This window comes from Balaenoptera acutorostrata, chromosome 9 (assembly GCF_949987535.1).
Source record: "Balaenoptera acutorostrata chromosome 9, mBalAcu1.1, whole genome shotgun sequence".
In the NCBI taxonomy this organism is placed as follows: Eukaryota; Metazoa; Chordata; class Mammalia; order Artiodactyla; family Balaenopteridae; genus Balaenoptera; species Balaenoptera acutorostrata.
In genome coordinates this window covers 72,049,190-72,065,944 of record NC_080072.1, presented here as the reverse complement: position 1 = coordinate 72,065,944, position 16,755 = coordinate 72,049,190, and the positions used below count along the sequence as shown (strand labels likewise).

At 40.3% G+C, this 16,755-nt stretch overlaps 1 protein-coding gene across 4 annotated transcripts in view; it reads right to left on the bottom strand.

The window, feature by feature from the left end:
- C9H11orf54 (chromosome 9 C11orf54 homolog) overlaps positions 1 to 16,755 on the bottom strand; it is a 29,789-nt gene extending 13,034 nt beyond the window's left edge. For 2 of the 4 annotated variants that reach the window (XM_007189803.2, XM_007189804.2), the window contains exons 1-3: positions 16,644 to 16,753; positions 10,362 to 10,423; positions 372 to 470 (exon numbers count right to left, since the gene is read on the bottom strand). In XM_007189803.2, the coding sequence (XP_007189865.2) occupies positions 372 to 470; positions 10,362 to 10,416 (154 nt within the window). In that variant the 5' untranslated portion in view covers positions 10,417 to 10,423; positions 16,644 to 16,753. Of the gene's footprint in view, positions 1 to 371; positions 471 to 10,361; positions 10,424 to 10,739; positions 10,884 to 16,643 lie in introns of all 4 variants that reach the window. The other 2 variants (XM_057552358.1, XM_057552359.1) reach the window with 2 other exon arrangements.

Genomic DNA, 16,755 nt, shown 5'->3' with positions numbered 1-16,755 from the left:
TCACTTGACAAATTTGTTGATGGGATATTAGTATTTAATAGATGATTCAAATAAATACAAGGCTTTTAAGATCCCTTCTGGTCTTGAATGAATGAATGAATGAATGAATGAATAAATAAATAGATAAATAAATAAAAATTACAGTAAGTTTCCATAACAGTGATTTGAATGATTAAAAACAAAACTCTCATGTGATATTCAGGATTCTAGCCTATTGAATATCTATTATATAACCTGTGAAAGTTACAAAAGTACATAAAACACTGTATTTTTCTACAAGGCTATAAAATGAAATTTGACCAATATTAGAAAACACAGAAATTAAGCACAATTTAAAAGTTGGGGCAATATCCTTTGGAGATATTGCTTACCTTTTACGGGAAAGGTAAACGGCTCCTTGGTCAAATTAGGGCAATCAACTACAGAGACCTGGACATCAGCAAAGTTATCCGTTAGCCCCTTCTGCAGAACTAATAAAGACAAGGAAAAGGGTTAAACATTAGGTAGAAATTTGCCATCACATATCAAGTCTTCCCTGAACTGTTTTGTGTGTCAAACTTCCAACCTAAACTTGTGTAATGTATTACTTTTTATTTTTATTTTTTGGATGTGCCACATGGCATGTGGCATCTTAGTTCCCCGACCAGGGACGGGACCCGTGCCCCCTGCAGTGGAAGCACGGAGTCTTAACTGCTGGACTGCCAGGGAAGTCCCTAAACTTGTGTAACTTAAAAGGAGGGGCATAAGGGACTTCCTTGGCGGTCCAGCAGTTAAGACTCAGCAGGGGGTGCTCCCCACATGCTGCGCAGTGCAGCGAAACAAACAAACAAAAGGAGGGGGAAATGGTCTTATTAATGAATACAGTCAGACACTGGACACAATCACAAGATATATATATTAAGATACATAAATACTTGCATAAATAACACTGTAAACTGTAGTGATTAGAAACCACTGAAGATAAACACTGCACTCAGGTGAGGACTATGTTTCTTTTAGGGAGAGGATTCCAAGTATTGAAATGTAAATATTTAAACTGCTAGAAAGTAAGCAATTACATGCAACACCTTCATTAATGCTTACAGACAAAATGTTGAGCAAAAGAAGTAAGACATGGAAGTATGTGTTATATGACTCATATGTATTTCAAAGACAGGCAGCTAATCTAAGGTTCTAACAGGCCAGAACAGTGGTCACCTCTTGGGGTAGAGATATTGACTGAGAAAGTGCAAGGAGTCTTCTGGGATCCTGGAAATATTTAATATCTTAATCTGGGTGTGTTATGGGTGTAAACATGTTAAAATTCATCAAGCTATACACTTAAGATCAGTGTACTTGGGCTTCCCTGGTGGCACAGTGATTAAGAATCCACCTGACAAATGCAGGGGACACAGGTTTGAGCCCTGGTCTGGGAAGATCCCACATGTCTAATAGCAGCTGAGCCCGTGTGCCACAACTACTGAAGCCCGCGCGCCTCAAGCCCATGCTCTGCAACAAGAGAAGCCACTGCAATGAGAAGCCCGTGCACTGCAACGAAGAGTAGCTCCTGCTCGCCTCAACTAGAGAAAGCCCTCACGCAGCAATGAAGATCCAACGCAGCCAAAAAAAATTTTTTAAAGTAAATAAAATAAAATTTAAAAAGATTAGTGTACTTTACTGTAGATGTGTCATAACAATCAAAAAGGTAAAAAAGCAAACAGATGTCTCAAAGTTATAAATCTAGGAGCAACGTACTTTTTTTTTTTTTTAATATATTTATTTTTAGCTGTGTTGGGTCTTCGTTTCTGTGCGAGGGCTTTCTCTAGTTGCGGCGAGTGGGGGCCACTCTTCATTGCGGTGCGTGGGCCTCTCACTATCGCGGCCTCTCTTGTTGCGGAGCACAGGCTCCAGACGCGCAGGCTCAGTAGTTGTGGCTCACGGGCCCAGGTGCTCCGCGGCATGTGGGATCTTCCCAGACCAGGCCTCGAACCCGTGTCCCCTGCATTGGCAGGCAGATTCTCAACCACTGCGCCACCAGGGAAGCCCAGGAGCAATGTACTTTTAAGGATGAAAAGTTCTTATACAAAACTTCTCTAAGGGGACTTCCCTGGGTGGTCCAGTGGTTAAGACTCTGCACTCCCACCGCAGGGGGCACAGGTTCAATCCCTGGTCGGGGAACTAAGATCCCACGTGCCACTCGGTGCAGCCAAAAAAACGTTCTCTGACAATAGTGTCAGCCATTAGTTTAAGTCTTGTAGAATCAGACTTTCTAAAATCATGAAGTCATCCTAAATTTAGCCCTAAATATCCTAAATAGATATTCCATACCAGATCTTTTATGTACATGAGAACAGAAACCAAACTGACTCGAAAATCCCCCTACCTAGACTAATGACTGCATATTTATGAATATATAAAGATTCAATGTATGGAAATATAGTAAAATTTATTTCTTACCAATCACAAAGGGACCAAGTTCTGGCTATAAGATTTTCTGTAAAAACTGAAAACAAATTTTAAGCCAAAAAACTTAGATTTCATCTCTGTTTTGTATAGAATATATCTTCTACAGATAGAAAGAAAACAGAAACGTAAAGACCCAAGAGAAGGTAGGTTGTGGGAAGGCACTCGTCTGATTCCTAGCTGTCCTGTTATATCAGGAAAGACAGACTGACAGAAAAGAAATACAGACAAAGAATACTAGTAATCCAGTTTGTTTACTAACTCCCCTTCAGTTTAGGGAAAAATAGGAAGGTTTTAAGAGGAGAGCCACAACCCAAGCAAAACGTGAATAGACCTCTTTTTTTTTTTTTTTTTTTTAAGTGAGAAAGAAAGAGTGGCTTTATTTCTTTGCCAGGCAAAGAGGGAACACAGGCTAGCGCCTCAAGAACTGTGCCCCCTTAACTGGGGAATAGGGTGAATATACTTCTTGACTTCAACCTTATCAGGAGGACAGAAGAGCTACCAGGACAGATAAACTTTGAGATAAGGGTAGGTTTTACACTTACCCTCAGAATAGAATCCAAAGGCTGTCAGACAAATGCTAGCATTCTGACAGGCTATACAGTTTTGGATTAGTACTATTCCTGGCTTCGTTTCATATTCCTATTCTTATTTTCTTTTTCTTATCTATATCCCCTCCTTTGAATTAATCTTGGGAAGCTGCCTTATGTTCTTGTTCAAATAAGATGAAATACCTAAAAACATACGCAGACAGAGAAATCTAAGCAAGTTCACTGGCAGTCTGTCATATCAGGAGAGGAAGGAAAAAGTAGTAGATTGGGAACATGATTAATACAGCACAGTAGATTATATATTTCAAGAATATTACAACTGGTAAAAAGTTAATAAAGCAGGGGTGGAGTCAAGATGGCGTACTAGGAGGACATGGAATTCGCGTCTCCTCACAACTAGGGCACCTATCAGGCACCAGTGGGGGACCACAGACACCTAAGGGGACGGGAGGAACCCCCAGTAACCGGGTAGGCCATGGGGCTTGGGGGGAGTGAAGGGGGAGGAGAAGTGGAGGTGGGATGGGACTGGAGCCCCTGAGGGGCGGCTGGGGGAGGGGAAGGGATCCCACACATGAAGGGGGAAATCGGGGAACCATTGGGAGGGCAGGGGATCAAAAGGGAGCATGGCCAGGTTTCCCCTGCCCATGTGGACCCCCAGGAACCTGTTGAGATCCCGGGCCTGATCCTCTGCCCACCTAGGCCCCCTCCAGCCCTGCAGGTCCTGAGTGAGTGGGAGGGCGGGAAGGGGGAGCAAAAGTAAAGGCTGGACCTATGGGACCGGCACCCTTGAGGGGTGGCCAGGGGAGGGAAGCAGTTCCTACACCCAGCGGGACCCACCCATGGTTAGGGGTCCAGCAGTGACGGGGGAGACCCTGGGGGAGACAGTGGGGGAGGGGCACAAAGGAACGGAAGGGAATGGGGCCAGTGCTTTCCCTGTCCTCTTAGGCACCAGGGAGCCTGTTGGGCTCAAGGGCCTAATCCTCTGCTCTTGGAGCCTCCCTCCTGCCATGCAGAGCCCACCCCCGCCCCTACACCCCCACCAAGGGCCCTACCTCTACACTCGGAGACCTCCTCCAATGAGCTGGGCCTAAACCCTACCCACACACCCTCACTCAGGGCCCTATCTCCAAACTCCACACTCCAGAGGCCCTCCTTTCCACGTGCTGCCTCTCCCCTTCTGTGCAGGTCCTAAGAAAAGGCCCCGCCCCACGCTCAAACATCACCCTGCCTAGGCCCCGCCCCATGCTCAAGTGTCACACCCCCACCCACCTAGGTGCTGCCCCACCCAAAACCCCACCTCTGCCTAAGTTCCACCCCCTGCCTAAACTCTGCCCCTAGAGCCAAGACTTTTTTTTTTTCTTTTCTTTTTTCCTCTTTTAGATTGGGGATCTGTTTTACCTTGTTGATTCATTGTTGTTGATTCTTTTATATTTTTATTTTTTCCTAATCTTTTATTTTTCTAATTTTATTTTATTCTTTATACTTTGTTAGTGATCTCTCCTTTTGGCTTGTTCCCCCACACCTTTATTTTTTTTTCTTTTTTCTGTTGTTTTATTTTACCTTGTTGCAGTTGTTTTAAATATAGTTTTATTTTTCTAATATATTTTTTATCTTTCTAATTTTATTATCTTTTTTATTCTTTGATATTGTACTGCTCCTTTTTCTCTTTCTTTCTTCCCTTTTTTTTTTTTTTTTTTAACCACGCCACAAAGCTTGCAGGATCTTGGTTCCCAGGCTGGAGGTCGGGCCCGAACTCCTGTGGTGGCAGCTCTGAGTCCAAACCTCTGGACTAACAGAGAACCTCAGACCCCACGGGATATCAATCGGAGTGACACCTCCCAGAAATCCTCATATCAGCATCAAGACCCAGCTCTATCCAACTGCCTGCAAACTCCAGTGCTGGACGTCTCAGGCCAAACAACCAGTAAGACAGGAATACAGCACCACCCTCAAAAAAAAAAAAAATGAAACGACAAAAAACTTTGTTACAGACTAAGGAGCAAGGTAAAAACCAACAAGACCAAATAAATGAAGACGAAGTAGGCAACCTACCTGAAAAAGAATTCAGAGTAATGATAGTAAAGATGATCCAAAATCTTGGAAACAGAATGGAGAAAATACAAGCAACATTTCACAAGGATCTAGAAGAACTAAAGAGCAAACAAACAGTGATGAACAACACAATAACTGAAATTTAAAATACTCTAGAAGGAATCAATAGCAGAATAACTGAGGCAGAAGAATGGATAAGTGAGCTGGAAGATAAAATGGTGGAAATAATAACCAGGGAGCAGAACAAAGAAAAAAGAATGAAAAGAATTGAGGACAGTCTCAGGGACCTCTGGACAACATTAAATGCACCAACATTCTAATTATAGGGGTTCCAGAAGAAGAAGAGAAAAAGAAAGGGTATGAGAAAATATTTGAAGAGATTATCATCGAAAACTTCCCTAATATGGGAAAGGAAATAGTCAATCAATCAAGTCTAGGAAGAACAGAGGGTACCATACAGGATAAACCCAAAGAGAAACACTCCGAGACACATATTAATCAAACTATCAAAAATTAAATACAAAGAAAAAATATTGAAAGCAGCAAGGGAAAAGCAACAGATAACAAACACGGAAATCCCCATAAGGTTAACAGCTGATTTTTCAGCAAAAACTGCAAGCCAGCAGGGAGTGGCAGGACGAATTTAAAGTGATGAAAGGGAAAAACTACAACCAAGATTACTCTACCCAGCAAGGATCTCATTCAGATTCGACAGAGAAATTAAAACCTTTACAGATGAGCAAAAGTTAAGAGAATTCAGCACCACCAAACCAGCTTTACAACAAATGCAAAAGGAACTTCTCTAGGCAGGAAACACAAGAGAAGGAGAAGACCTATAATAACAAACCCCAAACAATTAAGAAACTGGTAACAGGAACATACATATCGATAATTACCTTAAATGTAAATGGATTAAATGCTGCAACCAAAAGACATAGACTGGCTGAATGGACACAAAAACAAGACCTGTACATATGCTGTCTACAAGAGACCCATTTCAGACCTAGGGACACATACAGACTGAAGGTGAGGGGATGGAAAAAGATATTCCATGCAAATGGAAATCAAAAGAAAGCTGGAGTAGCAATTCTCATATCAGACAAAATAGACTTTAAAATAAAGACTATTACAAGAGACAAAGAAGGACACTACATAACAATCAAGGGATCAATCCAAGAAGAGGATATAACAATTGTAAATATTTATGCACCCAACATAGGAGCACCTCAATACATAAGGCAAATGCTAACAGCTATAAAAGGGGAAATTGACAGTAACACAATCATAGTAGGGGACTTTAACACCCCACTTTCACCAATGGACAGATCATCCAAAATGAAAATAAATAAGGAAACACAAGCTTTAAATGACACATTAAAAAAGACGGACTTAATTGATATTTATAGGACATTCCATCCAAAAACAACAGAATACACTTTCAAGTGCTCATGGAACATTCTCCAGGATACACCATATCTTGGGTCACAAATCAAGCCTTGGTAAATTTAAGAAAATTGAAATCATATCAAGTATCTTTTCTGACCACAATGCTATGAGACTAGATATCAATTACAGGAAAAAAACTGTAAAAAATACAAACACATGGAGGCTAAACAATACGCTACTAAATAACCAAGAGATCACTGAAGAAATCAAAGAGGAAATCAAAAAATACCTAGAGACAAATGACAAAACACAGTGATCCAAAACCTATGGGATGCAGCAAAAGCAGTTCAAAGAGGGAAGTTTATAGCAATATAATCCTACCTCAGGAAACAAGAAAAATCTCAAATAAACAACCTAACCTTACACCTAAAGCAATAGAGAAAGAAGAACAAAAAACACCCAAAGTTAGCAGAAAAGGAAAGAAATCATAAAGATCAGATCAGAAATAAATGAAAAAGAAATGAAGGAAACGATAGCAAAGATCAATAAAACTAAAAGCTGGTTCTTTGACAAGATAAACAAAATTGACTCATCAAGAATAAAAAGGGAGAAGACTCAAATCAACAGAATTAGAAATGAAAAAGGAGAAGTAACAACTGACACTGCAGAAATACAAAGGATCATAAGAGATTACTACAAGCAACTCTATGCCAATAAAATGGACAAATTCTTAGAAAAGCGCAACCTTCCGAGACTGAACCAGGAAGAAATAGAAAATATAAACAGACCAATCACAAGCATTGAAATTGAAACTGTGATTAAAAATCTTCCAACAAACAAAAGCCCAGGACCAGATGGCTTCACAGGCGAATTCTATCAAACATTTAGAGAAGAACTAACACCTATCCTTCTCAAAGTCTTCCAGAATATAGCAGAGGGAGGAACACTCCCAAACTCATTCTACAAGGCCACCATCAGCCTGATACCAAAACCAGAGAAAGATGCCACAACAAAAGAAATTACAGGCCAATATCTCTGATGAACATAGATGCAAGAATCCTCAACAAAATACTAGCAAACAGAATACAACAGCACATTAAAAGGATCATACACAATGATGAAGTGGGGTTTACCCCAGGAATGCAAGGATTCTTCAATATACACAAATCAATCAATGTGATACACCATATTAACAAGTTGAAGGATAAAAACTGTATGATTATCTCAATAGATGCAGAAAAAGATTTTGACAAAATTCAACACGCATTTATGCTAAAAACTCTCCAGAAAGTAGATATAGAGGGAACCTACCTCAACATAATAAAGGCCATATATGAGAAACCCACAGCCAACATCATTCTCAATGGTGAAACCATGGTTTCAGGAAACTGAAACCATTTCCTCTAAGATCAGGAACAAGACAAGTTTGCCCACTCTCACCAATATTATTCAACATAGTCTTGGAAGTTTTAGCCACAGCAATCAGAGAAGAAAAGAAATAAAAGGAATCCAAATCAGAAAAGAAGAAGTAAAACTGTCACTGTTTGCAGATGACATGATACTATACATAGAGAATCCTAAAGATGCTACCAGAAAACTAGTAGAGCTAATCAATGAATTTGGTAAAGGAGCAGGATACAAAGTTAATGCACAGAAATCTCTTTCATTCCTATACAGTAATGATGAAAAATCTGAAATAGAAATTAAAGAAACACTCCCATTTTCCACTGCAACAAAAAGAATAAAATACCTAGGAACAAACCTACCTAAGGAGACAAAAGACCTGTATGCAGAAAACTATAAGACACTGATGAAAGAAATTAAAGATGATACCAACAGATGGAGAGATATACCATGTTCTTGCATTGGAAGAATCAACATTGTGAAAATGACTCTACTACCCAAAGCCATCTAGAGATTCAAGGCAATCCCTATCAAACTACCAATGACATTTTTCACAGAACTAGAAAAAAAAATTTCACAATTTGTATGGAAACACAAAAGACCCTGAATAGCCAAAGCAACCTTGAGAAAGAAAAACGGAGCTGGGGGAATCATGCTCCCTGACTTCAGACTATATTACAAAGCTACAGTAATCAAGACAGTATGGTACTGGCACAAAAACAGAAATGTAGATCAATGGAACTGGATAGAAAGCCCGGATAGATAAACCCATGCAGATATGGTCACCTTATCTTTGATAAAGGAGGCAAGAGTATACAATGGAGAAAAGACAGTCTCTTCAGTAAGTGGTGCTGGGAAAACTGGACAGCTACATGTAAAAGAATGAAATTAGAACACTCCCTAACACCATACACAAAAATAAACTCAAAATGGATTAAAGACCTAAATGTAAGGCCAGACAGCATAAAACTCTTCGAGGAGAACATAGGGAGAACACTCTATGACATAAATTACAGCAAGATCCCTTTTGACCCACCTCCTATAGAAATGGAAATAAAAACAAAAACAAACAAATGGGACCTAATGAAAGTTAAAAGCTTTTGCACAGCAAAGGAAACAATAAAAAAAGATGAAAAGACAACCCTCAGAATCGGAGAAAGTATTTGCAAACGAAGCAAGTGACAAAAGATTAATCTCCAAAATATACAAGCAGCTCATGCAGCTTAGTATCATAAAAACAAACAACCCAATCCAAAAATGGGCAGAAAACCTAAATAGACATTTCTGCAAAGAAGATATACAGATTGCCAACAAACACATACAAGGATGCTCAACATCACTAATCATTAGAGAAATGCAAATCAAAACTACAATGAGGTATCACCTCACACCGGTCAGAATAACCATCATCAAAAAATCTACAAACAACAAATGCTGGAGAGGTTGTGGAGAAAAGGGAACCCTCCTGCACTATTGGTGGGAATGTAAATTGGTACAGCCACTATGGAGAACAGTATGGAGGTTCCTTAAAAAACTAAAAATAGAACTACCATATAACCCAGCAATCCCACTACTGGGCATATACCCTGAGAAAACCATAATTCAAAAAGAGTCATGTACTACAATGTTCACTGCAGCACTATTTACAATAACCAGGACATGGAGGCAATCTAAGTGTCCATCGACAGATGAATGGATAAAGAAGATGTGGCACATATATACAATGGAATATTGCTCAGCCATAAATAGAAACGAAATTGAGTATTTGTAGTGAGGTGGATGGTCCTAGAGTCTGTCATACAGAGTGAAGTAAGTCAGAAAGAGAAAAACAAATACCATATGCTAACACATATATATGGAATCTAAAAAAAAAAAAAAAGTTCTGAAGAACCTAGGGGCAGGACAGGAATAAAGACGCAGATGTAGAGAATGGACTTGAGGACATGGGGAGGGAGAAGGGTAAGCTGGGACGAAGTAAAACAGCAGCATTGACATACGTACACTACCAAATGTAAAATAGATAGCTAGTGGGAAGCAGCTGCATGGCACAGGGAGATTAGCTCGGTGCTTTGTGACCACCTAGAGGGGTGGGATAAGGAGGGTGGGAGGGAGACGCAAGAGGGAGGGGATATGGGGATATACGTTTGCATATAGCTGATTCAGTTGGTATACAGCAGAAACTAACACGACACTGTAAAGCAATTATACTCCAATAAAGATATTTTAAAAAAAGTTAATAAAGCAATATTGTACAGCTCTTTGGGCACCACACATATTTAAATCGTGGACTACCATATTCATTTTCATTCTGTAAAGTTCGTATCTCATCAAGAATCTTTGAATCGTGAATTTAGATTTTTTTTTGAGGGGCAGAGTTTTGGACTCTCTCAATAAAAACAGTACAGATACCGAAAAGGAAAATTAGTTCTGTATCAAAAGTACTATTGCATAAACCTTATCTTAGAATGTTTTTATTTTAAAATTTTTTTCCTTAGGATAATTTAAAAAACTCAGTATTGCATTTACCTTCAACAAGCTCCTCTAGACTTGGCACATGAAAAGAATACTCAGCACAAGACATCTTCTTTCTGAAACAGGAAGGGGGCAGGACACAACCTTTAAAAGAATGACATAGCCATTGGGGGACACAAAAACTGGTTAGAACCAATTAGGTCCAAGATGGCAGACTTCCAGAGCCTCATTATATGCTCACTGTAATACATTAGCATCTAAATGACACACCCACAGGTGCCTTGACCATAAAAGGCCAAAAGTGGGCAGTGTCCCAATTCTTGGAATTCTCCACCCCTTCCCCCAAATAGCTGGAATAATCCTCCCACTTGTTAGCCTATGAAATTACCCAGTCCATAAAAACTAACTACCCCATATTTCGGGGCCTCTCACCTTCTGAGATGTTCCACACTCTGTGGAGTGTGTTTCTCCCAAGGCCATCTCACCTTTTGAGATGGACCGCAGTTTGTCTATGGAGTGTGACTCTCTAAAAAAATCCACTTCTTACTTATCACTTTGTCTCTCATTGAATTCTTTCTGTGATGAGACATAAAGAACCTGAGCTTCGTTAAGTCCTGAGTGTGTGATCTCAATTAAAGGACAGTGTGTTCAAGTCCCAATCTGACTTTTGGCTGGGGTCAAGTCCCAGCCCATGGGCTCAAGTCCCAATCTGAGTTCTGAGGTTTCATGAGGATGTACAAAATAAAGCAATTGTAGGCTAATTATTGCAGTGCACCAAGCATGAACAGCTGCTGCTCTGGAAATGAAAGAGTTCAGTCATATAGAGGGCAAAAGGGCATTTAGGTGTCCTCACAGAAAGGCAACCATAAGTTCTTGTATTTAATACTCCAAGTGAGAAATGTCCAAGTAACCTCTTTTAATACCAATACCTTAAATAGCTGACATTTAAAATAGAGAAGAGGAATACCAAACCAAGAGGGCACATGATTCATTTTCTTCAGTCATGTACCTGGATTGAACATGCAGCTTTCTAATGGTTGATTTAAGGAATATAGATCCTGAAGCAAAGGTAGTTATTAAGGTTTATGAATAAATGTTTAAATGGTTGTAGATAACAGTACAGGATGCTCAGGTACTTCTATAATAGATCATTTACTTGTGTTTTCTATTCTATATTTGACATTTAGGCTAAAAGTTAAACAAGTTTCTTAGACTATCACTTTTACAAGAGAAAATTTAAATTACTGAGAAAAATGGAAACTTCTACAAATTATTAGCTTTTGAAATTCAAATTATTTCATTTACAAATAAACATATTTTCTTGGTAAACAGTTTCAATGTTCAATTATTCTGATAACCTAACCAATTATAATTTGATTTTTAAAAAATATATGCTAAATATATTTTACAATAAGTAGACATATATGCACAGAGATTAGTATCTTACCTCAAGTGTACAGGTGATGAGGTGTGCAAGCAGAGAGAGTTAAATAAAATGCAGGCAAAAAAACCCAAACAAAGGAAAGTAATATGAGGTGGGCGGGGAATCCCACTGGAGGCCAATCACAACAAGGAATAAAGACAAAACTCTTAAGGCTGTTTCTAAGAACACTGTTGGAGTTCTCATTAAAATTGGTAATGAAATACCTCATTAATGTGAATAATCTCTGATATACCATTACTTAGTAAGTGAAAGATGTCCTTCAACATCACTTGAAATACTCTTCCAAAAAAATTTTTTTTTACTTTTCCAAAGATTCACAGTTTTATTAGAAACTGGATTTCTAATTTTGATGATAATATCAGATAACACATCCTTCACAAACATACATTTAAGACCTGACATTTCTTTAGTACTTTATCAGATAATACTTTATTACCCTTTATTTACTTAATATGCATAATTTGGTGTCCCAAAGAAAATGTAAAGTGTTGATAATGGGCCCCAAACCCTATATAATCATATTTAGGTGATCTCAAATATATTTTCTTTTTTTTTTGGCCATGCATTGCGGCTTGCAGAATATTAGTTCCCTGACCAGGAATCAAACCCTGGCCCTCATCAGTGAAAGCGAAGCACGGAGTCCTAACCATTGGACGGCCAGGGAATTCCTGAAAATATATTTTCGAATTGAATAAGCTATAATTGTTTAGGAATGAGCCATTTTAACTTTATTGAAATAATTTCAGATGGACAGAAAATACATACAAATAATCTCATATATGCTTCACCTAGATTTTCCAAATGTTGACATCTTATATTTTCTTTCTTTCTTTTTCTTTTTCTTTTTCTTTTTTTTTTTTGGCTGCTCTGCGAGGCATGCAGAATCCTAGTTCCCAGACCAGGGGTGGAACCCGTGCCCCCCCGCACTGGAAGCGGGGAGTCTTAACCACCGGACCACCAGGGAAGGCCCATCGTCTTATATTTTCTTTATTAGAAACCAGCAAGCACTAATTAAGAACATGTAAAAATCTGCTCAGTGAATACCATGTTTATTTAAAACGAAGATAATAAAAGCACTCTAGATATTTCTACTTACAGTAGGAATAATAAAGACTCAAGTTTAAATTAAATACAATCCTAATGATCTCAGGTGGCCTCGGCCTGCAGCGGCTTGAAGCAAGATCTCGTTCTCCAGCGAAGTCAGGCCATGGCAGTGAGAGCACTGAATCCTAGCCACTAGACCACGAGGGCCAGTGGCTAGTGACAACGCCCCTGGGTTGTCTTATTTGTAAAAATTAATTTCAACAAAGAGATGGAAAGTAATGAAACAAGTAAAGTGTTTATTAGGAGGGGAAAAAGTACGTGTGAATAGACACACATGGGTGGACTAAGAGAGAGAGTTGCATCTTCGTGGTAGTTTAAATCACTTATATGGGGCATTTCTTGCGGGTTTCCTCTGGCCAATGTCTTGCTTTGCCTGGCTCTGAGCCCGTATTTGGTATAACTCAGGGTTCTCCCCTGTATGTGCTCACATCTCTTAATGCAGAGACCTACGGGAAGGTTGACATCACCTACTATGGGGTGGTGCCCCCCTCCCTTCCCCACACCCCCAGCCTTTCTACACCTGTATAGTTGGGAAGATCTCCTTGACCTTGAGAATGAGAAATATGTGGTCTCTTTATCTTTTTTCTGGGCGGGACTCAGCTCCTCCCAGCTCCTGGCATTATCTTATCTTGGAGTAGCTGCTCACACAGGACAGATTTCAGCTGCTCAGCCTGGGGCCCATCTATATCTCCTGCAACACTAACTTTACACCCTTTACTATCTTTCAAAGGTCAGGTTTTTGTTTTCTTTCCCCACCAAAACAGAAACAAATTCCAACCCTAGGAGGCTACAGCCTGAATAACTGGTTTAGAAATGCAAGCCAAGAGCCCAGAAGGCAGCGTGGTAGTGTGTATAAGTGTGTTTCTGTGTGGGTGAGAGATAGGGAAGAGGAGGTTGGAGTTGGAGTGATGAGAGAAAAGGGTTAGAAAAGTTCTAATACAAATCCAGAGTGGCTCTAGGAGGACAGCTTTGGGCCACATGGGGGCAAACAACATTTACTCTCCAGATTCCACTGCTGGGAGTCAGTGGCCCGGAAGCAGGGTCTAGAGAAGGGAAGAATGGAAGATAGGAGGCAGCAGGATAAATGGAGCTGCAGAGGCAATGCCTAAAGCGGTAGACCAACTATGGCCGATAACTATTGACAAACTGCATTCTGTAAACCAGACAGTATGTTAGACGCTTTACAGACATTCCTTCCAAACCTCACACAACGACATATTATCCTTCTCATTTTACAAGAGGAAATAGGCCAGAGAGAATATATTATTTACTCCAGTTCACTCAGCTATTAAGTGGCAGAAACAGAATTCAAAACCAAATCTAGCCCACTGTAAACCCAGAACTCATCACATTATACCTTGCCATTAACTGGTGAGGGAATGATACAATTCAGCTCACAATAAGGGAAAGTTTGTATAGAGCAACCTTATAGCACTCAGTATAGCTGTGGTCATCTGTTTGCTTTGTTTCTGTCCCTTAGACTGTGATCTCTTTGAAGATAGGACTGTATTTCTCATATTTGTCTTCCAAGTACCTAGCATACAATGGATACCAGTTCAGCCTTAGTTTTTTTTTATTGAACATTTACGATATTCCAGACTCATAAGGCTCTGGGACACGGCTGGCTTCATGGATGTGCAACTAGTGAAGTTACACAGGACCATGTGCTCAGAATAGCACTTGGTTTATGCTCCATTGCCACCATCTTTAAATTCTTAACTTTAGGGACTTCCCTGGTGGTCCAGTGGTTAAGACTGCAAGCTCCCAATGCAGGGGGCCCAGGTTCAATCCCTGGTCAGGGAACTAGATCCTGCATGCCATAACTAAGAGCCTGCATGCCACAATGAAGACCCCGTGTGCCGCAACTAAGACCTGGCGCAGCCAAATAAATAAATAAAATAAATATTTTAAAAAATTCTTAACTTTATATTTGAACTTTTAAGATGGATAGGACAATGGAACATGCTTGGGATCAGAGGAGAGAGGGTCTATGTGCATGTCCACCACCACTCCTTGCTTCCCATTCACAAAAAGCATTTAAGTCCTGTGAGCATAGAATGCTGGTGGATGCACAGTCCAAGGGAGTTTATCGAGACTCAAATTTCCTGGATTCCATAGTGTCGGTAGAATGCACACGCATGGAAAAGTAAAATAAATACAGGGGTGCTAGTTTTGTGCAGTATCCAGTGTTCTAGTAAGAACAAAATACATATGCCTACATAGTACGAATTGTGAAATTTCAGTAATTCTGCATACAAGCTAAATGTTCTTATGTTTGTATTTAAAACTGGCATTGCAGAATATAGAGTGGTAAATCTCATGCTAATGAGTTAAACTCAATTTTTCTTTACTTAGAGTGACAATAAATAGCAAATTAATGCTATTAATTAATAATTGTATAATTAGTGATTAATTAATGAATCAATAAAATAGAACGATTAATGTCATTAATAATTAATAATAGCAGGGCTTCCCTGGTGGCGCAGTGGTTAAGAACCCGCCTGCCAATGCAGGGGACACGGGTTCGAGCCCTTGTCCGGGAAGATCCCACATGCCGCGGAGCAACTAAGCCCGTGCGCCACAGCTGCTGAGCCTGTGCTCTAGAGCCTGTGAGCCACAAATGTTGAAGCCTGTGCGCCTAGAGCCCGTGCTCCGCAACGGGAGAGGCCACCGCAGTGAGAGGCTCGTGCGCCGCAACGAGGAGTAGCCCCCGCTCGCGGCAACTGGAGAGAGCCGGAGCGCAGCGGCGGGGACCCTATGCAGCCAAAAATAAATAAATAAAAATAAATATAATTAATAATAGCAAATTAATGCTATTAATTAAAACATCATGACAAGTGGAAAGAGATACTACAGAAGAAAGGAGACAGCTTATATTTTAGTACCTTTAATGGCACTTTCCCCCTGCGTTTTGAACAAGGGGCCCTGCATTTTCACTTCGTACTGAGCCTCACAAATTACATAGGCAGGCATGTTATGGAACATGGCAGTGAATAAGACATGCGATCCCTGTTCTGGAGCTTACGGTACTTCATAATGCCTAGAAGACTAGACTGTCTGTGCCTGGAATTGCTCAACATTTAGAGCAAAATTGAGTAAAGAGGCTAGATTACCTCCCAGGTCTGTCCAATCCGAAGATGACACTAACCACAGATTATTGACTAGACGGCTTTCCTGGTTTTATCATATGATACAAGAGGTCTGAAAGTGGACAAATCAAGCCAGCTCATTCCTTTTTGTAACTACTTTGGGGAAAAAAACCCCCAAAATACCAAAACTAAACTAGTTTAAACTTTTATCTTAACAATCATTAATCATTCAGGGAACTAAGGGAGAAAACAAACAAAAAAGTTCGCCGCAGGTATCTCTTGTGATATGTTAACCAACCCCTGGGAGGCTGACACTTAGCTCTGAGTGAAAGAGTAGTTAACAAAAGTCCGAAGGGGAGAGGGGACCTGGATGTGCTACGGGGTAACACTGGCTTCCAGTACAAAGGTTACACATTTTGAGTCTCGGTCAAAGCATGGTCGTCTCACAATTTAACGCAGAGGAGATTTCTGAAGGCAAAAGTAGGCATAATATGACAAAACACACCTGGCACCGTACACACACGCACATCCCCCACACACTCGAGATCAGAAGTCAGAGGACAGCTCAGCAAAGGCGAGACCACTGGAAGCAAAGCAGGTGGAGTGTCTGTTTCCTTGCAGTTCACAGTCATTCCGTTCACCTGACCCCACAATTTATTTCTTGTAGTTTGCCGAAACATTCTTGTCTACTGCACTTACCTAATCGGTGAGGGAAGCCTACACCTGAAACCCGATCTTGCCTCAGTCAACTCCGCCTCCTCTGGATCCGGGAGATCAGACCCCGCCCGCTCGAAATCGCTCCTCCCCTCAC